Source organism: Camelus bactrianus, chromosome 33 (genome assembly GCF_048773025.1).
Source record: "Camelus bactrianus isolate YW-2024 breed Bactrian camel chromosome 33, ASM4877302v1, whole genome shotgun sequence".
Classification (NCBI taxonomy): Eukaryota; Metazoa; Chordata; class Mammalia; order Artiodactyla; family Camelidae; genus Camelus; species Camelus bactrianus.
The window spans coordinates 14,066,756-14,094,504 of record NC_133571.1 but is presented as its reverse complement, the minus strand read 5'-3'; the positions used below and the strand labels follow the sequence as shown (position 1 = coordinate 14,094,504).

Genomic DNA, 27,749 nt, shown 5'->3' with positions numbered 1-27,749 from the left:
GGTTCCTGGACCCTGAGTACCTTCCCTTCCCTCCACATCCACCCCCAACCCAGAGACAATGGGTCTAACCAGCACTCAGAGAGTGTGGCCATGGTAGGGTGCCCTATCTTCCTGGTGAGCCTCACTTACCCACTCTAGAGTGTTCTACTGCCCATTCCTGGCCTATGCCTGGGACCTCCACGGAGATGGTAGATGTTCCGAGAAGAAATAGAGAAGTTTCACCAAAGGTAAGGCAGGGGTGGGAGAGCAGGGAACAAGAGGCCAGTTTCAAACAAAAACAAATCCCAGTCCCTAAAAGGGGAACAAACTTAATCATTCAGCTTGTCATCTGGGCAGACATATCTCCTCATTACCTAGGCAATACCACCAAATGTAAGGAAGAAGAAATGAGTAACAGCCCAAGTCTTTCTTTTATTACCAAAAACAAATGTTACGCACACGCTCAGTGCCTCCAATGCCATCCCTGAGGATAACCATGTAAGTTCTTGGGGTTGTAGGAAGAACCATTTAGACGGAAACGACTGGCTGGTTGATGACGCCTCGGATGATTGTGAAGAAAGGGCCCTTGCAAGGACCAGTTACATGTCATCCCTGGACCTAGGGTCCCCTAAAGATGGGAGTGGATTCAAGTTGCTGAAGGACTTTAACCACTGTTCCCGCACATCTAGGGGGTTATGGTTAAGCCTGACACTACCCCATTACAAGAACAGACACAACTAGGGTACCCCCCTCAAAGAATCCAAACTCCTCAGGATCCCCACAAATCGTGGTGTGGCAGAAATGGGAAGACGTCAGTCTGCCAAATGATGCCAGCTGGGTCCAGAGTGGACCACACTGCTCTCGGCACCACTCCTAAGGCATCTGTTGGACCCACTAGGGGTACTGCCACCAGCCGGGCTCAAACCCCGCGCCTGGGGGGTAGCAATGGTCAGGCGCTGCAGCCTTTACATCATTACATCACCTGGACTTCCAGCTCCTCAGCTAGTCCCTGAAACTTTTCAATGACACCCCCTGAGGGGGACTCAGAGGCTGGGGGGTGGCTCACCCGGGGCTTCAGACAGCACATAGTAGACAATCCCTCGTTCGCCTTGGGTGTTGGTCTGATTCACCATGTGGATGACAGGGCTGGGAGTGTCCTGAGAGGCTGCCAGGGATGCCCGCTCATTGCCCCCGCCTTCCTCTTCCTCTTCAGCCTCTTCCACCTCTTCCTGAGGTCCTGGCTCCCCCAGCACTGTTTCCAGAATGATCCCCTGCAGGCTGCTCTCATTCAGGGATGCTCCCAGGCCCGATCCCTCCTGTGGCTGCCCCAGCAGCTGTTGGGTCAGCTCTACACTCTCATAGCGAACCAGCTGCAGCCGCATGTAACCGTCTTCATGCTCCTTGTACCTGGTGAAGGGGGAGCACAGGGGGCAGCAAACACGGGCAGGGGGAGGCAGAAATGGCTTGGAGATTGGTGAGGTAGGAGACAATACGAGGGAAGGAAGAAGCCCTAGGATTCTAAGTGATGGAGGTAAAAGACAAAAAAGATTTTTATTGGAATATTTAGAAGAAAAGGCAAGATGGATCCTTACTCAAAATGGAGGGGGAGGGGAGAGGAAGGAGAGAAATGATCTGTGTTGGATGGTAGGATTGTCAAAGGATTTATGAGAAGGCCATGGAGCTACAGATCAGGACCCTTAGGCCCTAGCTCTGGTTCTGGCTGCAGGACTTCTGGCATCATTTATTGGGTTTGGCATCGTGCCTTAGATTCAAAACAAAAATCAGAAAAATAATCTTTGCCCAACCACTGTTCTCAAGGTTCCTTGAGCCTAAATGGAGATGGTTGATACCAAAGGATCATCAAATTCAAGGTCTGTAAATTGTTGAATGGCATGGGGAAAAATGTGGGAAGGAGGGGGTTGTTGAAAGACATACCGAAAACGGGGGTGTCCTGAAGGCCACTTGAACTGGTGCTTCTTGCGAAGGTGTACAGTGAGGCTGTTGCCCCTTGTGAAGCATTTGTCACACACGTGGCATCTGTACCTTGGCTCTGAATCTCCCTGATGGGGAGCAGAGGGAGAGTAAGGCCAGCTTCTCCTCCTGGCTCCCCCACACTTCTGCAGGCCCTTCGCTACCACCAGCCCCACTCACTTCATGCACTTTTCGGTAATGGGACTTGATAGAGCAGAGCGAGCGGGCACTGAAGGTGCAGTTCTCAAAATCACACCTGTAGGCTGGCTCCTTGCTATGGGTATCCAGGTGCTTCCGGAGGTCGATTAGATTCTTGCAGCTGCCGGGAGAGGTAAGCAAAGGTTAGAGGGCATGGGGGACCCTGGAAATTGAGTCTGATCTCTGGGCCCTGTTTCCCCTTACCTGTAGTCACAACAGTCACATTTAAAGGGCCGGTCCTCACTATGGCGAAAGCGCATGTGGTTTCGGAGGGAGGATGGCAGCGGGCAGGTCATGTCGCACAGAGGGCACTTATAGTGATTCACTGAGAGGGGCAGAGAGCAGGCTGTGATCTGAGGGCCAGTGGAACCTCGGAGGGCAGGCCAGGAGGATGGGGGTGACTGGCCACTCACCGTGGTTACGCATGTGGTCCCGCAGCAGCCGCTCTGTGGCAAATCTCTTGGAGCAGTGAGAGCACTGGAAGTGTTGCTCTGGTGGGGTGGGCAGAAGAAAGGGTGGGCTGTGGGGGATGGTGAAGAGGCAAAAGAGAGCGAACCCGGGAGGGGGGAACCATCCCAGGTGGAAGGAAACCTCCCCCCAAGAGAAAAGGGGAGCCTAGGGAACTAGGGATGGACATAGTATTGTGGAAAGAGCATGGGACTTGGACTCGAAAACCTGAATTAGAATTCCGGCTTGACCACTTACTAGCTGTGTGATCTCAGGTAAATGATTAACCTCTCTGAGTCTCAGTTTCCTCATCTGCAAAAAGGGGGATAAGAAGCCTACCTCATGGGGCTGCTGTGAGGAGTCACTGAGAAGAGCTATGACACACAGTAAGCACGGAATAACAGTGTCTAATGAGTCTCAATCAGCAGAGACTGTGCGTGGCAGATGACTGAGCCTTCAAGGCAGATGTAGCCAAGTCGCAGATAACTTCAGGGGCCTCCTGTCCTGGGAATATGCCTCCAACCCCTACCCCAAGCAGGACAGCCTGCACCCGCTCCCCTTCTACTCTGATTACTTACGATCCAATGAGGTCTGGCGACGGATGTGATCTAAGAACTTGGTGTTGTTGGCAAACATGCCCCCACAGGTGGGGCAGGCCACCACCTTCTCCTGGGTGTGACTGCGGAGGTGCTCTCGAAGCTTAAAGCGGTCCTTGAAGGTGCAGGTACAGTCTGGGAAGGAAGGCCCAGTCGGGTCCAGCCACAAACCCTCAGAGTAGGCTGTGGTACCCCCAAGTCTCTCCAGCAAGTAGCCAACCTTGCCCTGTAGGACTGGCCCCACCCCTAGCTGCCCTAACCCCTTAGCAACCCCAGGGTTTCTTTGGAGGTCAGAAATTAAGGAGTGGCCCTACCTTTCCAGCCACACAGCACCACGTGGTTGTCCTTGCCGACTGCCTGGTATTCACAGCACAGGCTGTGTGCTTCCACGTGCCGATAGAACCACTCGGGATTGTCGAAGGAGCTCTGTGCCAGGTGCAACTTGGGGTAAGGACTGAGGGTAGGTGGAGGGACTCTTACACTTAGGTGTCCGAAGAGGGCTTCTTGGCTCTCTCCCAAATTAACTTGGTGGGGACAGGGAAGTTTAAGCGAGGGGGCTACCCGGAAATGGAAGAGGGATACTAGCAGAAACCTCAGGAATACTGGGCATCCCTGAAAGGGTCAAGGCATCTTGAGCTAAGATCCCCAACTTCCCTCCATCCCTATTACCAGCTCTGCCTGCTGACCTCACAGTGCTCCCACAGACACAGGAAGTGCTCAGGGATGTCAGGGATGAGGTTGCGGCTCTTTAAGTCCAGGATGCAGGGGCTGAGATCAGCCTGGCTCTGCAGGGCCTGCAGCCCCCATTGCTTCAGCTTGGTGTGGTAGCAGTGGAAGTAGACGTGGCGGACGAGATCAGAACTGTCCAGAGAACAAAAGCCACACTCCTGCCACAAACAGGAGAATTCTTCCTCTGCAGAAAGGGGTTTAGAAGGAAGAGTGTGATACTTTCCAAAGCTCTCCGTTCACTTAGCAGCAAGTGAGGAGGCTGGACTGACTAAACTACCAGGAGTTCATTCAGCAAATACCAGTATTTAACGACCACTAATTGTGTGCCAGGCACCGGGGATACAACAAGTAAAAGTCCTTGCCCCTGCACAACTTTCAGTCAGGGAGAAAAAGACATCAAATAATCATGTGTATGATTGCAACGAGGTGGAGGGCAAGTGTGGTCTAGTCAGGGGGACTGTGTACAAGGCCCAGTGCCAGCGACGCAGAGACGACAGGTGTGGCTGACATGTGCTCGGAGTTTCTGCTGTTCCAGGAAGACCCTGGGACACCTCCCACTCCTTCCTGTCAAACCGAAAGCCCTTCTTTCTCCCATGTTCTGCCTTCTCTAGAAGGCCCACTGACTACTCCAATTCATTTCCTGTCTCTCTTGCATCTCTCTGAGCACCGTATTTTCAATGCTTTATAGGGATTTACTTGTTTTAAAAGTAGATACTTAGGAAAATATAATAATCCCCTAATTTCTCTTTTGTATAAGTATTACTTGACTTTTGAAGCTATTAGTTATAGTTAACAGGTACTAGACATAAAACAGAATTGGAGGTGGGGGAACGAGAGCTCTATCTGTACTTCCTATAGAACACTGTTTTTCAAACTGTGTTGTTTATCATTAGTGGGTAGTGGAATCAATTTAGGGGATAGCAAACCACATTTTTTTAAATGATAGAAAATAAGATTGAACATTTCAGATAGCATTTAATAAAGGCAAGTATTGTCTTAAGTATTTTTTAACTTTTGTGTACAGGGTTATGACGTAAAATGTATACCTAATTGGAGTGAAAACAAAGTTGCCAACAGTTTGTACAATATGATCCTGTTTTAAAAAATAAAATCATATTTATCTAATTTATGTATACACATGCAGAGAGAGGTCAGAAAGAATGTTCACTAAGTATTGCTCATAATTGACTTTCGATGGCAGGTTCATTCCATAATCTCTGTTGAATGAGTTTTCTATAATCAATCTGCAATGTTTTTATAAACAAACAAAAAACTCCCACATAATTAGGAAAATAAACCACTGCCCTTGCAGGCTGCCTTCTCCCTCTGGGGCAAGGAAAATCAGATTTTCCACCATCCCGTGAGCGCCTTCCCTTCCTGTGTCCTGCTCCCTTACCGAGCGGGTCCTCCTCCTCCTCCTCCCCAGAGCCCTGCAGGTGCTGCTGCAGGTGCTGAGTAACGTGTTCGCAGAACTCCTCCATGGCCGAGCACACAAAAGAACAGGACCCCCACTCACACTGTAGCCCCAGGTTCTCCTTTCGGGGAACTTTCCCAGGAGGCGGCATGGCCTTCACCCTAGAGGAGTAGAAAGAAATCAGCAGCTGCAATGATTCCACCCAAGTGTTGCTGGGGGTCAACAGCTGGGCAGGCAGCCTGCCTAGAATCAGGAGGCGTTTTCCCAGTGACCTGTGAGAAACCTCATGCCTTTTCAATGAGGATGGAGTACTGGTTCCTCAAACCTCTGGAAGCTGTCTGTTGTCCCTGGGAAAGGAGAACACAAATTAACATTATTGAATGTGTGCCAGGCTCTGAGCTAAGAACTTTAACAGACATTTTTTCAAGAAGCTTCAGAGCAACCTGCCAAGAAGAAATTATTCCTACAGGAGGCAGAACAATGCTCAAGTTCAAAGAGATGGCTTTGGAGAATGACTGGAGTTCAAATCCAGACTCCTCTGTCCACCACCCACTTAGCTGCATGACCCTGGCCAAGTAACTTAACCCTTCTACTCCTGAACAACCTCACCTTTGAAATAGGGATAACAAACTCTTTTGCTTTTAATTTCACACTTCCTGTACACCAAGCATCTTACTAAGCACTTTATTTACATTGTGTCATTTAATTACCAACACCACCCACTGAGTTAGGTACTATTTTTAACTTCATTTGTAGGTAAGGCCCTAAGGCTTGGAGAGGTTAACTGGTTTGCTCAAGACCACACATAGGTCACACTGACTCCAAAGTCCATATTCTTTCTAATCCACACAGATGAGCCTAGAAGCTCCTTATTTCTTAATGTATCAGGTCATAAGTTCCCCACTAGACTTTCAAAATGTCATACAAACTCCTTTTGCCTAATCTATCCAGTGGTCTACTCCACCATTGCCCTAACATCCTCTGAACTAAAATGTAAATTCCATTTGACATAAGAGGCAGTTATCTGTCCAGTTATATACTGGGTGTATACTAGGCATGCTTAGGCATGTAATAAATATTTGTTGAAAAAGCTGAATGAAAAACTAAAAGTTCGCAATCTTTAATATGCACACAAATGCAGTTTTCCAGGCCCTCACCTAGAGGTTCAGATTTTGGAAGGATGGGGTTAAAGCTAGAAATCTGCCCTTTTAACTTAGCACCCTAGTTGTGATGGGGGTAGTTCTGGGAGCAGAGTTTTAGGAACAATAAAAGAATAGTTTTCCTCATTAAAACAAAACAGAATGACAGATGACACTGCAAGCAAAATCTCTGGGGGGAGAAAGAACATTAATAGGCCCTGACTCTGTCCCCTGACTATTGTCTCCTGCTTGAGGATTCTCACTGATTCTTGCTGACCACACTGTGGTACCCAGGAAGGGAGTGTTCCCTCTGGTCTATATGAAATAGGTGGGAACTCTGAAAAAGAACTTAACTACATACTGAGAAGGAAAAACCCAGAAAATACAAAATGCATAAAATCCTTCACGTCTGTAAGTATAAGAACCTACTATACCTAAGTGCTTACCAAAGAAACCCCCTCTTAATCCACAGCCTTGCTGCTCCTCTGAGAAGCAGCCAGTCACCCCTGGCATTCTGGGGTGTGTGTGTACCTGGGGTTGCTGGGCTGCTCACAGAATAATACTGAAGCCCTATTAGGAGAAAATGTGGACTACTTTCATAATCTGGGGGAAGAAAAGGTAGGGAAAGTCGTCTAAAGTCAGACATAACAGCCCAAACCTCCTCTGCTACCTACAGAATCAAGTCCATTGAGCATGGCATGCAGTGCTCTTCTTCAACTGGCCTAAACTTACCTCGCCAGGAGCTGGGTAAGGAAACTAACTCATATGAGGGCCTACCATGTGTCAGCCCTGCAGAGAGCCCTCTTCCAAACTTCCCTTCATTTGGTGCCTTGATTCTAATCCAAAGATCGTGCTCTTCCCCCGACACCTGTCTATTAATTCCCTCTTCTTCTCTCATTCAATTATTTTTGTTCCTAAACACATTACATTCTCCTAAAACTCTCTGCCTAAGCAACTTCTACTCATGTTTCAAGCCCAAATGTCCCCTCCTCGGTGAGCCCTTTCCCAACTCACCCAGGTACAGGTGAAATACCCTACCCCCTGTACCCACAGCACTCTACACACACCTTCATCCCAGCATCCTGTTAAATGGAATGGAATGTGTCTCCTCTAGACTAGGAGCATCTCAGGGCAGGGACCATCTCTTCACTTCTCATTCCCAGCATGAGCACAGAGCTTCGTACCCTCAAGACACTCAATAAATGTGAGGATATGACTACATTCCAAGAAGCCTTCCTAAACTATCCAGCCCCTCAGATGACTCCTGCTTCTTGGTCTGATGGCCAGCATAGATGAAACCAGAAAACCTCAACCTTTTTTTTATGCTGCCCATGGTCACTCATGGTTGTTTTGTGTTCTATTCTCATTTACCCAACTGGACATTAGCTGCTTCTGAGTATATACCACATCATGCCCATGTCCCTGTACTGTGTCCAGCACAAGGCTAAGCATAAATATTCTAAACACATAGCTATTGTCAGACTGGTGGATAAGGCCCAAGAGACAGGCTCTCTAGATATACAGAATGACTTGAAACTAAGGCAAAGCTCCCTGAATCCCTCTTTCACTGTTCCCCCAGCTTTCTTTACTTTCTTTCCCTGTGCCCTGCTTGTTTCTACCCTGGGGAGCTGTAGGACAAAGTAACTTTCTGGTCCCCACTCCTCTTTCTATAAGCAAAGAATGCAAATGAGGGTTCTCAGAAGACCTGGGTTCAAGTTTCCTGTCTCAAATGAGTTTGCTCAGTCTAGAATATAATAGCTATTTAGTATCTACTACATGCCAAGCACTGTTCTAAGTGTCTTATATGTATAAAAATTCATTGATACAACCACCCTATTGAAGTAGGCACCATTATTACCCCACTTCACAGATGAGGAAACGGCCCAGGTAGGTTAAGGAATTTACCCAGATCACAAAGCTAGGAAGTGATGCAGACAGAATTGAGAGCCAGGGAGTTTGGCTCCATTCTCTGCCAACATCTTCCCATCTTACCTCTTGTGAATGAATACTACAAACCATATCAGTAAACAAAGAATGCTGAAGCCATCAAGTCATCAGTCGCTGCTGCTACCCCCTACAGTGAAGACAAACAGGCAGCCCGGTCTCTGGCAGCCTGAGGGGACTCAGAATGTGACAGCTAGGTGCTTGTCAAAGAAATGATTTCAGTGAGCCCAAATGTTTGCTCCCTCCCATAGATAGAAAAGCGCTAAATTCTTAAACTTGAGGTGTCTGATTTTCTTCAGTTAACAAGTAATCTTCTAACGTTCCGACTACCTGGTCTTTGTTGTAAAACTCCTATATATCCTGGCTCCTCCCCTACCTCTTCAGAGTAGTCCCTCAGAGCCATCTGGGAGGCTACCATCCTGGGCTCGAAGGAGTTTGAGTCCTCAGAAATGTCAACTGAATAAAACATCTCAACTTTTAGGCTTTGTACTTTCAGTCGACACTCTTCTTGTCTGATTCTCTCATCCCCACAGACATTGTATCTGTATACAAAATACCCAAAGCATGTTTTATTGAGTAGCTATTTTGTCAGTTTCCTCCAATAAGCTGTAAGCTTCTAGAAATCTTGGCCTGTACTCTGTTCAGTTCTAACTTCAGGTCCAGCGTGTACCTACTACATGCTCTTTTAATGTTTAAGTAAATCTGTAACTTACTACTTTACTTTTGGACAGATCACCTAGCTTCTCTGACTCTGTTTCCTTAAATGTAAAATAGGATACTGATATCACAGCAATGGGCGAAGGATTCAACACATTTGATAGAAAGCTCCAACTTTTACTAGCTATGTGACCTTAGGCAAGTTACTTAAGCCCAGGTTTTCCACGCAGCATGGGAATAATCATGCCTGACTCACTGAATTGATTTATTTGTTAAGCCAGATAATGGATATCAAAATGCTTAGTATAACACCGCTGGAACTCAACATGTGCTGGCTTATCGTATCCTTGCTTCTGGGGGTGAGATGCTCAAAGGACGAATTCTACGAAAAGACCTAGAAAGGAACAACCTCAAGGATTCCAAAACTTCCTTTCATCATGATGAGACAGGAAGAGGGCAGGGCACAGCCGTTCAACGAATGCTACAGCAATTAACATCAAAATGGTGAAAGATTCAACCCCCAGTAGGCACTGAGGCTCAACATGGTGGGAGATTTGACTTCTAGAAGATCTTTAGCTTTATTATACACTCATTGTAATATATTAACATGGTGAATAACATGCCCACAGGCACCATGGCAGTCCAAAGCTAGCCACAAAAAGTCAGAGTGGGAAATGGCCAACTTCCTGGGAATCCCAGCCCCTTCCCCAGACTAGTTAGATTGGTCCTTTCACTTATTAGCGTATGAAGCCCCTGAAGACATAAAAACTGGCAACACGGTGCCTCAGGGCCGACCACTCTGTCTCCCTCTTCTGAGATGGCCCACACTCTTGTCTATGGAGCATGTACCTACTTTTAATCTGAGCACCCAACCCCCACACCTCGTGGCCTTTCTCTTGCCTTTCAATGTAGCTCTATGAATAAATCTACCTTTACTCAACTGTGGCTCGCTCTTTAATTCTTTCCTGTGCGAAATCAAGGACCCACACTTGACAAGGCACGTCCCAGGGGCTCACCAGAAGCCTGGGACACGGCACTCCTCACGCCCCACATCCGTTTTTCCTGCATCAATGAGTCATAGTAAGAAGCAATCAGCAAGTACTTAGGAGCATAAATTCTAACTCAAGGCACCGAATGAACCCTGAATAGTATATAAAAAAAGGAGGGACCCAGGTCCAGAACCTCCTAAGGCCTCACAATTTGGCCAGAAGAAATAAGACTGATGTGTTTAGATAACAACCAAAACAAAGCGCTCGAAGAGGGAGAGCTGTACCGGAAGAAATCCCAACGGGCAGGCGAAACAGGAAAGGCTTGCACTAAGCGGTGAGGACCGGGCCCCTGGGGCACGGGTAAAATTCGGAAGGAAGGAAGGAGACCGACTAGAGGGGTAAACCTCTCAGCCGCAGCCGCGCAGGCTTCCCCCTAAGACCTGGTGGTGACCGTGTGTCAGCGGCAGTGAAGCCCCAGCCTGGAAAGCAGGGAAGTTCGAGTCGGGATTGCCGGCCGGGGACGCTGTAGGCGCCAGGCCGACCAGCTTGGCCGTGCTACAAGAGAAAGCCTCGCCGAAGCGACCGGGGGAAAGCCTAGCATCGGCAGCCGGCCCAGAGCGTAGCCCGACGCCACCCCGCCAAGCCCGGAGCCTTCAGCTTACCGTCTGCCGGCTCTCGGGTCTCTTCAGCTCTCCTCCCACCTCACACCGTCTTGGGGAGGGCGCTTGAGCGACGGCCGAAGACCGCCAATCGGCGCTCTCGGATCCCTCTAGCAGCCAATCGCAGCTGGGACTGACGGAACCCGTGCGCGACCAAAACACGGAAGGGGCGGGAGTGCCGGGCGGCGGGCAGCGCGGAGAGGTAGCGCTGCCGGCGCCTAGGGGCTGCAGGCTACGAGCGGGCGGGGATCCCAAGGGCCCGAATTCCCCCAACTGCGCAGGCTCGGCGCACAGAACCCACTGGGCATGCGCAAGGCTCGGACTGTGCGCGGAGTAGGGTCGCCTTCATCGCGTTGCTCACTGCCCTAGCTGGCCGCGTGGGCGGCAAGGTGGAGGAGGTGGCAGTGCTCGGTGCCCAGAGCAGTCATCCCTGCTCGGCTCAAACTGGGGGTCCTTCACCCTCTTAATCTTATTTCTTAAATATCAGTATTTCTTGTGCCATCTTATCTTTCCCCCATATCTCTTCTATCTGTGTTACCCGACTCAGTGAACGACTCCTTCAAGTCAAACCCGGCAGTCATGCTTGATTACTCCTTCACACGTCACATCCGAGTCATTGCCAAGTCCTGTGAATTCTACCCCCTTAAACACAGGATGTCTCAAATCCCCCCTCCCCCTCGTTCTTAATCTTCGCCGCCCCCTCTCTAGTTTATGAACGACGTCCAGCCCGGGTGTCTACGCTAACTTAACTGGTTCCGCTGCGTGCACTCCTGCTTCCCACCAAACCATTCTCGACGGGGCGCTCAAAGTGACCTTAACAAAGAGCAAATCTGATCAAACCATCACCCTGCTTTAAACACTCAAAGGCATTTTGTTGGCCTGAGGGCAAAGCCCCAAAACCGCACTGAGGCTTTCTAGATCCTTCAGCATCTGAGTCCTGCATACTTCTCTCCAGCGGTGTTTTGAGTGCTCCTCAACCTCACTCTCTGCTCTGCAGCCCCGCATTTCTTTCGGTTTCTCCACCACAGCTAGCCGCATTTCCTCTCTTGCCTTGTACTTGCTGTTTCTTCTGCCTGGAACAATCTTCCCCTTCTCCCTTTCCCACGTATATTAGACTGATTCCTACTCATTCTGGTCTCAGCGAAGATGCTTCTTTTTCCAGGAAGTCTTCCTGGGCATCCCTTTCCTGTAATTCTCCATTACGGCTCTATCACATTGTGTTGTATTTGCATGTTTACTTGTCTGTACTGTGCACCAGCCTGAGTTCTGTGAGGGCAGGCAGGGACTTTGTGTGTTCTTCACCCTTTGTAACTCCGTCACTTAGCTTAGTTGCTGAAACTCAGTTAAGACTTCAAGACATATTTGTTTAAAAAATTATGTACCTTAGTAAAGTTCATTGGTATTGATATTTATTGTGTTCTATTTTCTAGCCTAAATAGAAACATATATAAATTTATATAATCAGAAAACACATTAAATATTTAGTATAAATAAAATGAACTTAGATGCTATATAAAATAGCCGTGTCATAGTATAATCAGAAATTTGTGCATGAAGTTACTTACTAACAGCAGTGCATTAAGCTCTGTCCCTATTTTAAAATGTAATTCAAAAGTAACAAAAATGTATTTTATCAACTTTATCCATTCAAAACCACACAGCTAACTTTATTTTAATTCAGACTTACACCACTAAAGATGGCTCTTAGCCTTAATTTAGCAATTTCATGAAGAAAAAGTTCATTCACAGAGCTGTGTAGACTCAATTTTTACAAAGCAAAAGTTTCTGGATAGCTCTGGGATCCACACATATGTTTCCAAAATTTGAGACAGTGTCTTTCTGTCTAGCATAGTTTAACTTCCATCTCAATCTGCTTCTCTTGAAAACAAGCCACAATTTTGGCTGGATAATTCTGACATATCCGGAGATTTGTTCTTTAAAAGCTGACACAAAATCTTAAAGCACAATTCATACTCATCAAAAGCTGTTGATCTCTTCTGAAAGTGTAAAATGGCTAAAGCTGATTAAGTTGTATTTTGTGTTTCTTTTGTGTTCATTTTTTAAATCTCTGTTTTTGAAATGTGATCAGGCATTTCCTCATTACAAAATACGTGATTGCATTGAGGTTCTAAGCAGCTCAGCACTGGAAGTCAAGTACAACTTCCAGTCACCATCCACTCAATCCATAGGTCCAACAGGAATCTGAATACCTGTCCTACCATTAACAAAAGTTTCTTGTGAAATTTCAAGTTCAGTGTGTTTGGAGGGGAGGGTAGAGCTCAGTGGCAGTATGCTTGTTTATTATACAGGAGGTCCTGGGTTCAATCCCCAGTACCTCCATTAAATTAAATAAATCAATCTAATTCTCTCCTCCTCACCACCCTCCCAAAAAAAAGAAGAAAAGAAAACTTCAAAATTTAAAAAAATTCAGTGTGTTTAGCTGTCTTGTCATGTTGGTAAACAAACCACTCCTCTGTGAACTAAGAGTTGAATTTCTTAGATCAGGGGAGGCAGCTTGATAAATCTCTTTGAGTTTTATGACATAGAATTTGGCATGTCACTAAATGCAAATTAACCAAATATCCATCTTCTGCCATCCTTAATAAATATCCCATATTCTCTGACTAGTATGGACAGGAGCATGGGGAAGATTAACAATTACATGCTGCCTACCCAAAGGCAGGTGCCCTGCAGCCCCCGTGATGTAGTAAGTCAGAATGGCAAGGCTGGAAGTGACCTGAATGATTATCTAGGGCACCCTTCGTTTTAGAGATGAGGAAGTTGAGGTCCAGAAAGGAGAAGTGGACTGTTCAAGGTCACTTGCTGTGTCTGTGGTACACTTTGGTTTTCTGTTCCTGGTCCAGTGTCTGTCTGACATCCTGCAGCAGTTTGCCTGGTTCAAGTCCTGTGTGAGGTCCCAGAGAACAGGAACCAGGCTCTCAGAGTTTGCTAGTATCCATAACTCCCTGAAACTTGCCCACATTTAGGAATTAAAGACTTCTTATTATGGTGAAACCCTTACAAGACTTCGCCCTCCCAATCTGTCTCTTCTGTCTAGATCCAGAGTCTGCACTCTGGATGCTCCTATAGTCTGGAAGGAGCAGCCTATTCAAGGGAGGGGAATGAAGACACCTGTACTAGTCCATGGACTTTTTTTGTTTGTTTGTTTGACATTTTTGCTACAACTTCACCCTTCAAAGACTCTCTTTCTCCCATCCTCTCTGTACATGTCCCTTCCTCCCTGCAGAACTTCTTAGACCCAAGATACATGTCACTTACCTCCCCACCTCACATCTGGGCCCCTGTCTCTGATCCTCCCCCTTCATTACCACCACAGCCTAGCCTAGCATTTCAAAGGATGACCAGTTGTCCACTTTATAAACTCCAATTTGACTTTAATTTAATAAATTAAATTCCAAGCCATCACACAGCAATGGACATCATCATCTCCCAGCATACAGAGGGGCAGCCCTGCTCTTGCTCTAGCATCACGCAGTCTGTAAATAAAGCCCCTAAAGCCGTCTCTCTGGGGAAGGCTTCCCACCAGGCTCCTGGCTCCCTCCTTCCAACAGAGCCACTGCTCACAGAGAAGGCATCAAGTACAAAAAACGGTTATAAAGGGGGAGGGAGGGGTGAGGAGCAGAAGGGGAGGCAGGGAGGTGGGGAGTACCTGCCCCCCAATCCGGGCACCAGCCCGGCTTTCTGTGAGCTGCCAGTGTCCTCAGAGGCAGATACTGGTGCTGGTCGGAGTGGGGACCTGAGGGAGGTGTGGGAGCCTCCTCCCAGAGGGAACTGCCTACCCTCCTGGGTCAGGAAAGAAGGGTCACCCGGGAGGAATGCCTGCTGTCATCTGTCCACTGAGGGCCCTGGACCACACGTATAAATAGAAGAGAGAATAAATAAGAGAGGAGCCGAGCACGCTGGCACTCCTCCGAGGGGCCGGTGTTAACAGCAGGCGGACGGGTCTGAGGAAGGCCCACATACGCCAGGACAGAGCCTCCTCTTGCTCCCAGCCACCCACTCCCTCTTCTGTGTCCTCAGCAACGAGTGTCCACCTCTCCCATGCTTCCCGTTGCAAATACCTTTCCAACTGGCCCCACAGCCCAGGGTGGACAGGGCTGCCTGGAACCCAGAGGGCTTCCCTGGCCCAGGCCTTTGGGAATCCAGGAAGGGGAAAGGAAGAGGGTGTGGGGAATGGGCTGAGAGGACTCCTGCCCTCTCCTAGTTCAGGAGGTGAGCAGAGCCCTCAGAGCTGGGGGCTAGGGTTGCCATTGGCCTTGGGTTTGGATTTGAAGGAAAAGCGCTTGATAAGACGGCGAGAAAAGCTGCCAGCCTTCTTTCGGACGCTAGGTGTGGCTGTCGTGTTGGAGAGGTCATCGTGTGATTGGCTCAGACCAGCTTCCTTCTGACGAGGCCTCCGGCGGAAGATGAGCTTTGTGCCACTGCGCAGGAAGCTCACTGTGGGGGAAGAGGGATGGCTGAGGCAGAGAGAAGAGCCCCCTGGGGCAGGGGGAGGTGGGGAGCACAGAAAGGACAAGCATGAAGGGATCCAAGATATGGAACAGAAACAAACATGCACAGTATCCTTCCTGAGGAAAACGTGGTGGAGCTCAGGGGACCCCATGTGCACTCCTGATCGCTGGCCCTGAGGAGGAATGTCCTGGGGCTGGCTGCTCTGTGGGGACAGACTGATGATTGGGCCTCTTTACTATAGAAAGACAAAGGCTGAGCAGAGGGTGTTCCTAAAAGCCTATAAAATCATGAAGGGATGAAGTGGGTTGGTACTGACTTGTTGACCAAATTCCAGGATGTGAATAGGAAGCAGTGTGACTGGAAAACTTCAAACAGGTAAATTCAGGACCAATATAATGAGAAAGGTGCTTGCTTACACAGCAGTCTTTGTACTAAGGACTCTCATTATCCCAAGAAGTGATGCAGGCTTAAATTATAAATAGTTAAATACATTCATGGGTGATAGACTCATTGGCAGAGGTTTGCGGATGTTTGGGGGCAAGTCTTCAACCTTAGAATTTAGAATAAGTGCCACAGCTAGCCATTTACTGTGACACTCCTAGGATTAGCCTGGGGTAGGATTTCTTATACTCAGGGGGAAAGATTACAGAATGAAAGGGAAAGGGGAAGAAAACAAGGAAAGGAAGATATGTGCATAGATCCAGGAAGAAAGGAAAATGGAGGTAAGGGAAAATATTTTCACATCTCTACTCAGCACCCAAGCTTGTTGGATCCAGGCCAGGACCTAAGGTATCAAGTCCCCACTCTCTACTCTAGCTTGGGAACTCTGGCCATCCCTTAGGGGAGGAAGGATGAGATTCGCCCGAGGCTCCCAGGTCCCTAAGTGTCCAGTAGGACCCAGGTGATGAAACTGGGTATAACAGAAGGGTGGGTTGCTAATACCTCCCCACCTTTGTGATCCTTGAGGCTGCGCGTTTCCAGGGCACCAGTAGATCCTGTTTCCGACTCAACGTCATCCACAGACGGTCTCTCAGAAATGTCCGAACGTGTTGTCTCATCTGCTTCCTGGACACTTGTGGGACTGGAGAGGGCATCTAGCGGTCCTGGGGACATGGCTGGTGGGTCTGAGGGGGGTGAAGAGGGACCTCCACTGGTCCCTGCCTCATCCTGCATTGAGGCTTCCAGGGATGCCGCATAGCCCAGGGATAGTGCCAACTCGTCCTGAGCAATGGGCACCTGCCAGGAGGGACATGTTTTAATGGGCAGGAGTGACCCATTAGGGCTTTCTCCCTAGCCTCGCTCCTTTCCCCAGAGCCCTGTTACCTTGGAAACCCCAGAGATGATGAGTGTGCTACGCTTGGTGGGTGTCTTCTTGGCTGCCCGCCCGCTGGGCTCAGTCAGCTGGCGAATTGCTGTCTCTGCTACAGGGTCCAGGCCGTTGGAAAGGTGGCTCTCCCCTGCTGGATGATGAATGCAGAAGATGGATAGCCTGACTCCTCCCCAGCTCCTCTTCGGACTTGAACTCCCGTGCCCCACCCTAAGTGGTTTTTGACTCTGGGGCCCCAGTGCCAACCAACACTCACACTTCCCGACTCCCTACTCACGGCTGCTGCTATGGGAGGTACTGCTGGGGCCACCACTCTCACTCAGCACGGTTGTCGTCTTCTCAGTCACCTCCACCTTGGACGGGGAGCGGGAGGGGGAGTCTGGTGGGTGGGGGAGGGTCAGTGAGCTGGGAGGTGATTTAGAGTGGCCCTCAGCCCCCCACTCTTTTCGTTGAGATGCAAACTTTGGTTGACTCAGAGGGGAGGGGTGACTAAGGGATGGTTAATCACAGGGGTGATTAAGAAGATACTGTGGGGACAAAAAGACACCATGGAAACCAGTGGGAGTGTGGGAAAGCAACACGGGGCCCACTGAGGGCATGGGGAGATGCCATGAATCTACTGAAAGTTTGCGGAGATGGGACTGGGGCCCAGGAGCAGCAGAGGGAATTCCATGGGACCCCTAGCTGGGAGAAATATTACAGAAGGTCTCTGGGAGTGGGGAAATGCCACGGAGACCACTGGGTTTGTTGGAGCGTCCCACAGGGTACTGGAAGGTTGAGGGTCAAGAGGGCTGGGGAAAGGAAAGGGAGAGACTTGTGAAAAGACAGATGGGAACTTGGGGAAGTGGAACTGTGAGAATATAGTATAAGGGGCTGGGAGATTCAGGATTGAAGGGGGAGAGGGCTAGCTGGGGAAATGGAGGGATGTCAGAGAAAGTTTGAGCGACACAAGGACAACGAGGAAGACATGGTTGGAAAACAGGGGGAGTTGGAATTAGGGCTTTCCTTGCCCTTTCCCCTGTCCTGCCACAGATCTGCAGTCCGGGGCCCCTGGCTAGAGCTGGGCTCCCAGACTCCTCCTCTTTACCTAATTTGCCATCTACCCGGGGCCGGGACTGGACGGTGGTAACTGTGGTGACAATGGTGCCATCAGGCATGATGGTCCGGTCCAACTCAATTTTCTTGGTAGGGGTGATGCTGGGGCGTGGAGTGGAGGAGGTGGGAGTGCCCAGGTTCCGGGGCGAGCCCTCCTCATACTGAAGCTGCCAAGGGGTGGAAGAGCAGAGAGGTGGGCCTCAAAGGCTGGCCTTCCCCCAGTGTCCTCCCATATCCCCCAGGGGTCCCGCTTCTCACCTCTGCTGCCATGGTGGCTGCCAGCCCTAGGGCTTTCCCTGGCCCAGGGGTGAGCAGGCACACCTGTCTTCGGGACAGTGGTCTGGAAGGGGAGCCCACAGACAGTGTGGCCTGGCCTAAGAGTTCAGCTGGGGTAAGAGATGGCACTGTGAGCAGGGCCCATGATCAGTCCCCACTCAGCACCCACCCAGAGGTGTTCCTTCCTGCCCCAAACTCACGGTCTCCACAGCTGCTACTCCTCAGCACTTTGAGGGTCAGCTCTCGGCTCTGGGGGCCCAAATCCCTGTGGCCAAGAAGAGGTGGGGCAAGGAGGGGGAACATTAGCAAACTGTATCCACTCTTCTGTTGATCACAGGCCAGAGGCAGAGAGAGAGCTTTGTAAATAAGGTGGAACCAGTGCTCCAATCACTCTCCAAACACTCTCTCTTCCCCAGAGAATGGGACAGGGCTGAGCAGAGACATACTCCCCCGCTGGACATTCAGATCCTCCCTGCTCCTGCCCTACCCTGTCTTCCCAGCCTCTCTCTCTATGTCAAATGACCCTCTTTTTCCTTTGTTCAAGCTGTTCCCTCTGCCATGAACACTTTTCTCTCACACTCTGTTGAAATCCTACTCTTGCTCTAAGGTGTGGTTTAAATGCCACCTCCTCCATGAAGCCTACTCTGATCCTTATTCCTATGGGAATTAATCTTCCCCGCCTAAGTGCTCCCACAGCACTTTGTGTGAACCCAGACTGAAGCACTTATACCATCTTCTTTCCATACATCTGCCTCTGCTTTGAGCCTGTGATCAACTCAGGGATTGGTGGGGGGGGGGTTGTATCTTGGTCACTTGGACTAGGCCAAAGCCTGGCATACAATAGAGGCTCACACCAAGGTTTACTGAAAAACACAGCTGATTCCTTCCAGGGCTATGCTGGAAGGGTTTGAGCCTCAGTCTGCCTGTGAGAGCAGGGGTGGGGGCTGGGGAGCCACTCCTTACAGTGTCAGGTCCTCGCTCCATTCCACCTCAGGACCAGCCCTCGTGGGCTTGGTCCACTTCTGTTGCATGGGGTTGTCGAGCTCAGCTACACAGCACACTTCTCCAGTGCCTGAGAGGAACCAGAAATTAGAGGATGTTCAGATCCAAGATGAGAAGCCATTGAGTAGAGAGGCCATACCCTTGGCGGAGGAGCCAGAAGTGCCTGCAACCATAGCCTTGGCAATCGCCCAGAAGCTTCTGGCTCTCACCTTCCAGCTCACTTCCCAGATGAGATGCTCGAAGCTGCCTTAGGAATAGCCGTGTGGGTCTGGGGATGGCTGGCTGGGTCTGGGGCACCGTGGGTGGCTTCTCACTAGGTACCTAAGAGCAGAAGGAGGTAAAAGGAACAAGAATCCTGACCCAGGCCCCTGGGGACAGTATGCATACAAACTATTTGCTTTGAGTGCCTACTCACCAGGCCTCCAGGGGCAGGGCAAGCCCTGAGGTTGACCATCATAGCTGGCTGAGTGCTGACTATGGCATCCTCGATCAAGTCCTCAATAGTAGAGAGCTCTACTTGCTCCTCACCTCTCTGCAGGGAGAACAAGGAGGTGGGGCCCCCAGCTCTTCCTCCTCCTCCCTGTCCTGTCTCTCCCCTCCCAGCCCTGCCCCCTTACCTCCTTGGCCTGCAGCTTGGGAAGCACCTTCAGGCTGAGATCCGGACGATCAGTGAAGACCCAGGATACAAGCAGGCCTTCACCAGGGATTTCCTCCAGGTTGACTTCCAACTGGGGACAAGGGACAAAGGACAAAGGGACTAGGTTGACTTGCCAGACTCCTCCAACTACTCCCAACCACCCAGGACCCTCCCTTCCCAAATTCCATCTTAGAGAGGAACTAAACCAAAAAGGCTGAGGCAACTGAACCACCCCCTGCCCAACTCAGTTTCCCATATCCCCCTCCACCTGTGTTGGTGGCAGTGTCAGAGTGACGTGGTAGGTCTCCATGGAGACGGCAGCAGGGGACTGCTGGGTCACAGAGACAGGGAACATCATCTCCTCAGCAGAGAGCTGGCAATGCAGCACCTGGGACAGGCGAGGCATGGAGGCAAAGAGGGTCAGGCACAGAGGAAGGGTACTCAACTTACCCTGCCCTGCCCTGCCCTACAGTGGGTCAACAGACCCCTCCCACTTCAATTTTCCTTGCAAATCACCTTTTTGGGGTCACAATCCCATAAAAAGATGATAAAAGCCAAAAACTCCTCTCTCCAGAAAAATGCAGATATGCACACATGTATTATGTTTTGCATGTAACTTTAGTGTGATTCTCAGACCTCCTGAAGCCAATCCTGGGTCCCCAAGGCATTCAGAGACTTCAGGTTAAGAACCCTCAGACTAAAGGGAACTTGGAATCATCTCCCCTCTACCCCTAAAGAAGGCAGTGCCCATCAGACCCTTACCATGGTGCGCTCTGATTGGTCTACGCAGGTCACATGATTGATGCTGGCTCTGGGTGGGAGTTGGGGCACCTCCTCAAAGGCGATTTGGATGGAGCTCTGAGGGAGTAATGTGGGCATAGGATGAGGTCTCTGGAGTTGTCCCCAGCAGGGCTGGCCTACTCAGTTGCTGGCTGGGTGGTGGCACTGCAGAGGCCTCAGCTGCAGGCTGGCTCCTGGCCCCTCCTTGGCTCAGAGCTTTAGGACAGGAAGTGTTCCCCTCCAACCCTGCCCCTCCAGGGGCCTGCAGCTGCTAGGGAGACCTGAGGAGCTAGAGCACCTCAGAGACTGGATCACCTTGCCCTGAAGACCCTAGATTCCTCCTGGAATGCCAGGAGCCTCCCTCTTCTCCCTCTGCCTTCCTCTCCATCCCCATCCCTACCCCCAAAGAAAGGTGTGCATAGAAATAAAATAATAAAGGTGTTGGTGCCACCTACATATCATAGCTGGGCAGAGAGAGACATGGCTGGGCTAAGGGTAAAAGCAGTAGGGTCACTTATTCAAGACAAGAGCTGGAGGAATGAGGCTAAGCTTTCCTCCAGGTAAATAGGATGTAGAAGCAGAAGAGTATGACTCTATCCATATTCCTGGAGATGAAGACTAGCTCAGCATGGCTTTGGGGAACTTTACCAGAGGGACTAGGAAGAGAAGCAAGCTCAGAGGGCTCAAGGGACAGGGCCTGGCTAATTCTTCAAGGCAGACAGCAGGGTGGTATTAGGAAGCAGAAAGCTGCTTAGCTCAGGTCTTGAAAGAGCTTCCTAATTCTTTCACAGCAGTGGAAGCAACCTGCTGCAGCCCCATCCGGAGAGCGGGAGGGGAAGAAGGATTGAGGAGGGGGCACAGACTGAGTTGGCATCCCGTCCTTGGGTCTTGGGATGGGAGGAAACAAATTCACAGGGCTCATTTGCCTGGCAAACCAGGGGAGGCCAACTTCTCTGCTCCTGTAGCTGTCTTTTTTGAAGGCCAGGCCCAGGGAGATGGATGCTCAGAACCCCAGTCTCCCCACCCCCTGCAAGGGAGGCTAATGTCCAGCTGAGTCAGCTGCCCTGGAGAGTCGCTCCTGACCCAGGGACAAGGTACAGGGAGAGCTGGGTGGAGGGATGAGTTCAGGGTGTAGACTGACAGATGCCATCTGGCTTTCTGCTGGCCAGCTGGGCAGAGGATGCAGAGCAATTTCTTGTGTGGCCATTTCTGTTTCCAGGCATCTGAGGTGCTACTTGAGTAAAAACCTCAGACTAGCAGTGGCTAAGAATGGAGAGCCCTCTGAGCCACGAGCGGATAGACTGTGAGGGCAAGGAGAGATTACTGGGCCAGGATGGGAGGGGACCCCAAGAGAGGGAGGCCTCTACCTCCCACCACACCTCGGTCTTATGACCACGCTTCCTGCCCCACTTCCTGGGAGGCCAGCTGCCCATGGTGAAATGGGAGGAAGTAGGCTGGGCTGGCTTGTGACTGACCCTCAAGGGGCAGCTCTAGAGCTCATCTACCAGGAGGGTCATGGATTGTCAATCTGCTCTCCGGTGGAACATCTTTCTCTGGACGCATGCACTGCAGGTAGCATGGAAAAGGATGCATTAGACTGTAGTGTTGAAATTACTGAGGGATGGGTTAGGGAGGAATTCAGACTCCTTGGAGACCTGCCTGATCACACCAGGGATCTGGGGCATGAGGTGTTGACTGGATGTGGTGGCATGAGAACCAGGCAAATTCCTTGCACAGGTGCACCTGTCTCCTTTCTACCCCTGCCCCCCACCCCCCACCCACACACAGGCTCAGCACCCAGGCTAGGCGGAAGTGCCCTCAGGCACAGGGATTAGCGTTGCTATGAGAACGGCAACTTGTGCACGGTTTGGAGCCAGAGAGTACCTAGACCACAAGAATAGAGGATGTGGGACATAGCAGGATTTCTACAACCTCCAGGCTCACCTGCACCCTGTGCTCTGATCCCAGAGGGGAAGAGAGGCCATGAGGTTCCCCAGTTGATCCCCACCCCCATCTGGCCCTCGTGGCCTGAGCAATCCCTCCACTGGAAGGAAAGGCTGAGTGAGGGGACCACCTAGGTCCTCCTGTCCAACTCACCCCATCCCTGCAGGCCTGTTCGTTCAGTGCTCGCACCCAAGCCCGCTGCCAGTTCTCCCGGAAAGACTTGAAGGCGAAGAGCGACGCCAGGAGGCCCCGGACGCCTGGCTCCTCAGGGGCGCCAGCCCGAGTCGCCCGCAGCCGCAGCAGCGAGCGCCACACGCCCAGCTCCCGCAGGGAGCCGGCGGGCTCGGCAGCTAAGGCGGGTGCCTGGCCCCGGCCCCCGCGGGCCCGCGCCAGCCACAAGCCCCGGGCATACTGCAGCAGCCAGCCGAACACCGTGAGCAGCGAGGCGGCGAAGAGGAGCAGCAGGGCCGCCCAGCCCACGTCCCGCTGCCCCCAGCCCGGATCCATGCTCCGCGCGGGCTCCAGTCCCGGTTCCGGCTGGGGCTCAGCCGCTGCCCCGGGGGAGCATGGCCCGGGCGGGCCGCGGGGCGGGGGCGGGCTCCCCCGGGGCTGGGCGCGCGGGATCCGGGGCTCTCCGGGGCTGGGTGCCCGGTACTAGTGGGTGCCACAGATCGAGGAGAGAAGGTTCCTGGGGGGTCGCGACGCCGGGGTCCCTGTCTCCGTGGTCTAGGGCCCTCCTCAGTTGGTCCGGCAGTCCCACCAGGGATAGTCGCCGGCCAGCCCCCGACTCCTCCCACGGCGCGGGCTCCGTGGGACCCGGGTGGGGACTTGTCTGCAGAAACGCTGGGGCTCGCGGGCCGGCACCGGCTCCGGGAGGGCTGCTTGCGCAGAGCTGACACTGACAACACGGCCGGCCCCCCGCCCCCACCCTCCCTTAAAGGAGCCGCACCCGCGCGGGGCGGGGCTTAGCTAGCCCGGCGCTCCAGCGCTGGGAAGAGGATGGGAGGACCAGTAGAAAAGGGAAGAGGCTCCCGGGTGGAAAATAGGCGGGATCTTTAACTACCCCGCCCCATCCTGGAACCGGGGGTACTCCCGCTCCCCCAAGCTCAAGGCAAGAGTAGGCAGGAGTAACTTCACTCACCTGAGAAGCCGCCTCTGCTTTCCCCTACGCTGCTTAGCTTTCTATAGTTTGGATGCCTGTGGGGTTAAGGAGGTGACCCCTGTGGATAGCATCGACCCCTTCTCCTAACATTCCCAGGCTCATCAGCTTCTTGGTTCCCATGTCCTGGCAGAAGCTAGACCCGGGGTAAGTGGGTGCAGAGCATCCCTCCTACATAGGAGTGCCTGGCAGAGGTCCAGCTGATACCGACCAGAGAGAAAGCAGAACCTGAACCTGGTAGAGGTGGAGAATAGAACATGGACTTTTGAACCCCCCCCTCCACCCCCATCCCCTGGAACCAGGACCCAGGGACACCCTGTTAACCTCCTTGCTCCTGTGGGTTTGTTCTGGAGATATTTCCCAAGCCTGAGGCTGCTTCTGTTTTTTAAAATAATTTATTTCCATAGTAACAGCTCCTGCCTATGGAGCACGTGTAGAGGGGGTGGTAATGAGGAGGGAGCTGGCAATGTAACAGTGGACTATCAATAGATTCAGCCAGAAGACCCCACCATTCAAATATGTGCTATCTCAGCAAACACCCAAAAAATGATGTTATAGGTACACTCTGGCCTCTGGATTCATTCCTTTCCCTAGATTTAAGGGCATGGATTCCATCCCTGTAGACAGAGGCTTGTCATTGCTTTCTGGAGGCAGGGGAAGGAAAATCCTACAAAAGGATTCAAAGGAATCCCCATTCCCCAAGATGCCCTTCTTTTCCGTATACATATGGCAAGGTCTTCCTTAAAGAGGTAAACAGGAAGGTGTTAACTCTCTCTCTCCCATAACCAGTCATTAGTCTGAGCAATTAGTTCATGGGAGTAAACAATGTCTTCTGAAGTGTGGGGTTGTGGAGCTAGGCAGAACCTGGCAGGTCAACAACAGGGTACCTGAGCCAGAGGAGGTGGTGGGAAAGCCTGGGGCACTCCCAGATTTCCCTGTAAGGGATGGGGGTGATGGGGTGACCTTGTTTTGGGCCCTATGCCAACAACATGCTCCTCTTCCCCTCTCTCCTCTCTCTCCATGCATCATCACTGGACTCCAAAAACAACAGAGGATTCCAAGAGTGTGGATTTTTAATCTTGAGGGGAGAGGGCATGAAATGAAGGGAGGAGAGAACTCAGGGATGCAGAAGGAAGCTGTCAGTGGGCAGACCAGCTAGGGCTCGGGAGCAGGTTATGTGGGAAGTTGTCCAGGCGATTTCACAATGAAGACCCTCTTCCCCCAAGAACCCTTCTTCGGTATTCATCTCAGTTCTCCGAGTTCTTGGGTTTATTTCAACTCCTCCACTGAGCACTTGGTCCTTTGCTGCCAGATACTGCTTCACAATTTCAGTCTTATGTGAGTTTCCTTAGTTAGTCCTCCCAGTCTTCCATCGGCTTGTTACTTAGACCTCTAGCACTTATTTCATTCTCCCTTGTAGTCTAGCTGGTTGTTTGTATGTCTGTTTTCCCACTCACCATAAAACTGCTTGAGAGTGGGGACCCTGTCTTATGCATCTCTCTTCCCAAGTATTCAATCAAGGTGCTTTAATATGATGAAGACTCCTTGGGAGAAACAAATGCATTTATATCACTTTGTGTCCCCACAGTACTGCAGAGTTTTCCATGCACATAGTAGGGATTAGCAAATTCTTTGTAATTTTAAGAAGTCTAACAGAAAATATTACAATTTACAACACAGAATTTCTATATTGTATAGAATATATTCTACATCTCTATCTTTTGCAAACTCATTCACGTCATCCCAATGGGACCAGAGATCTTGGGGCTTCCTTTCAGCTAACAATGATAGGAGAGAAGCAGGAAGAAATGGAAAAAGAGTAATTCAGCTGCCTGGAAAGAGCCACAGATACGGTCCTGCAAGTGTCACAGCTGCAGACTCTCCAAAGTTGTCTCATGGACTTTTTAGGCAATGTGAAACATTTATGGGACAGGCTTTGTCAGGCAATCAGACTTAACAGAGCATTGGCCTTGCCCACTGGGAGGCACCCAGGGCTCCCTAGTAGGGGATTCACATCTCAAACATTGCTCAGCCCAAGAAACCAGCTGAAGCCATTGACATCTCACCTGATCTGTAAGCCCTAGGACCAGCTCCAGCCTTCAGGCAAATGCTTTGAACTTATACTAGGACAGGCACAAAATTTCAAGTGTGGCCAGGTCATGTGTTTGTTGTTTCTCCTGGTGAGTCTGGGAATCAACTGTGCATTTACTACAATGGGAACAAAAATATTCAGATTACACAACAAGTATCCAAGTAACCATGTTGATAGTAACGTATGTGTGGACGATGAATCCCCAGTGTCTTGTTTTTGATCAAGTCCCCCACCCTCATCCACCAGGGATTGTTGGGGAGGGTTAATGAACTCTGGAGAAGAAAGAGACAAAGGTTCTCAATGCCAGGCAGAGAAGGAAGATTTATTAGGATTGGCTTCCTAATAAAACAGGAAATAGATACAGACTGTTCCTCAGACCTCCAGGGAGTTTTCAGCCCGCTCCTGATCCATAAGATAACTGAATGTGCCTCTGCTGGGGCTCCCACAAGCTCCTTCTTTACACCTGCTCCTGGAGTCTTACTTTCCCTGTTCAGAAGGCCCTTCCATCCTTGCCACCTACTGAAATCTTTGGAGATACTACTCTTCCTCAAGGACTTCTCTTCCCCTGGTCACAACTAATTGCTCCCTCCATGCTCTCCTATTGCCCTCTGTACCTCTTTCAGATCCAGACTCATTATGTGTGATGATGCCTTGTATACAGATATCTGTGTGTCCTTAGCACCATGGGGACACCCTGTGCAACAGAAAACACTTGCCTTTAGGGAATTTCCAGTCAAAGAGGCACATTTGCGCACTCATGCACATCCACAAATTCACAGAAAAACAATACTAGTGGGATAAGTACTGGAAGTTTGGTGGAATACTATTATCAGGTAATTATTGGGATTACTTTATATATATATAAAATATTTTATACATATATGGTTTTGTGTTGTTAATTAGAGCGGCCTTTGAGTAGAAAGGACATTCACAGCTGGTTTTGAGACAGGAGGGGCTATCTTTGGCCTAAAAAGAGTCAACCCAACCCTGACTCCTGGCGCATACTCAAAAGAGTAGACTGGGGGAGGGTATAGCTCAGTGGTAGAGTGCATGTTTATCATGTATAAGGTCCTGGGTTCAATCCCCAGTACTTCCATTATAAATAAATAAACAAACAAACAAACAAACAAACAAACTCAATTACCTCCCACTTCTCAAAACAATCTCCAGTACTTCCATTATAAACAAACCAACCAACCAACCTAATCCCCCTCCCCCTTCCCAAAACAAGAGAATAGACAAAGTGTCAGCATACTTGAGTCCTCTCCAACTACCTGGTGATGATTTCCGCTCTGAGGAATGGAAATCACTTGCCACCTAAGAGCCTGTAGGTGCATGAAAGAGAATGAAGATGCTGGTGAACTGTTATTTGCAAGAAACAGGAGCACAAACAAAAGGCATCTGTAATCTGGAGGAAGAAACCTGAATGGGAATTCCTCAGGCTTACAGGAAGCCACTTGCGAGTCTGGTTCTCCAACTTCCTTAGCTCTTCCCAATGCCTCAGCCTAATCCCCTCGGTCTGGCTACTTGGCACAGTGCAATGATCCAGGACCAAGGAGAGTCAAGTACAGGGTTAAATTCAATACCTGAAGGCACTCCCAGCCCCATCAGTGGTGAAGTGCCTCCGCTGAGTTGCCCGGCAACTAACTGCTACTGCGGGGGCGGAAGATGGGTGGGATGATGATTGAAAAGTACCTGGATCAAGGACACGGGAAAACATGGAGTGGGATGGGTCTCTTTTAAAATATACATTATCTTCCAAATTGTAGCTGCGTTTCCGGGAACTGAGTTGTGTTTTTACCTTGGTTTCCGACTATGTTGGCAACGGGTTTTCTACAAAGAGCAGGCGCTTCTCCACATCCTCACCCCTCCTGTCCTCCCCATTGCATCCAGTAGCCATCTTCCCAGCTCCAGAGGCGTCCCAGAGTAAACTCGGGGTACTGCCCCTTTAAACGTGACTAATGGAGGCTGACGGAGCTAAACCTGACGTGGAACCGAGAGTAAGCGGCGTCAGACACGTGGTACAAGGAAGCATTCATCTTGGAACCGGGCAGGGAGTTTTTCCGCTTTGGGCTATACATCTTTAATATGACCTTAGGAAAGTATCCGCTTCCGTTTGTCCTTTGAAAATTGTGTTCCCAATCCCCTCGTGATGACTCAACTCTCGTATAAACGATATAGCGTAAAATCATACTTACGTTTCCATTCTTATGCCCATACTAAAAATGGCCGCCACTTTCCA

The 27,749-nt window shown here is 50.4% G+C and overlaps 2 protein-coding genes and 1 non-coding gene across 5 annotated transcripts; 1 reads left to right on the top strand and 2 right to left on the bottom strand.

Moving 5' to 3' along the window:
• Positions 1-391: 391 nt before the first annotated feature.
• HINFP (histone H4 transcription factor) lies at positions 392-10,823 on the bottom strand. The gene is given in 11 exon segments (XM_074356828.1): positions 392-1,036; positions 1,038-1,386; positions 1,915-2,039; positions 2,131-2,269; positions 2,353-2,473; positions 2,562-2,639; positions 3,174-3,326; positions 3,506-3,617; positions 3,878-4,104; positions 5,317-5,495; positions 10,726-10,823. Coding segments are annotated over 10 exon segments (1,557 nt in total). The 5' UTR covers positions 5,486-5,495; positions 10,726-10,823; the 3' UTR covers positions 392-952.
• A 3,273-nt stretch (positions 10,824-14,096) lies between these two features.
• Positions 14,097-23,197, bottom strand: C2CD2L (C2CD2 like). 3 transcript variants are annotated; one of them, XM_045515576.2, is made up of 14 exons: positions 22,410-23,195; positions 20,295-20,390; positions 19,801-19,920; positions 19,513-19,623; positions 19,311-19,427; positions 19,105-19,216; positions 18,857-18,965; positions 18,094-18,158; positions 17,876-18,003; positions 17,610-17,784; positions 16,800-16,901; positions 16,519-16,655; positions 16,146-16,431; positions 14,097-15,180 (listed from the first exon to the last, which is right to left on the bottom strand). In XM_045515576.2, the coding sequence occupies exons 1-14, from the start codon at positions 22,761-22,763 to the stop codon at positions 14,969-14,971; spliced, it is 2,124 nt and encodes a 707-aa protein (XP_045371532.2). In that variant the 5' UTR covers positions 22,764-23,195; the 3' UTR covers positions 14,097-14,968. The 3 variants fall into 3 exon arrangements, with proteins under 3 accessions (XP_045371532.2, XP_010951733.2, XP_045371533.2); XM_010953431.2 differs by having other exon boundaries at positions 16,519-16,652; XM_045515577.2 differs by having other exon boundaries at positions 15,044-15,180; positions 16,138-16,431; positions 22,410-23,197.
• Positions 23,198-26,530: 3,333 nt separating this feature from the next.
• Positions 26,531-26,603, top strand: TRNAD-AUC (transfer RNA aspartic acid (anticodon AUC)). The gene has a single exon. It is a non-coding gene; the product is annotated as a tRNA-Asp (tRNA).
• The last annotated feature ends 1,146 nt before the right edge of the window (positions 26,604-27,749 follow it).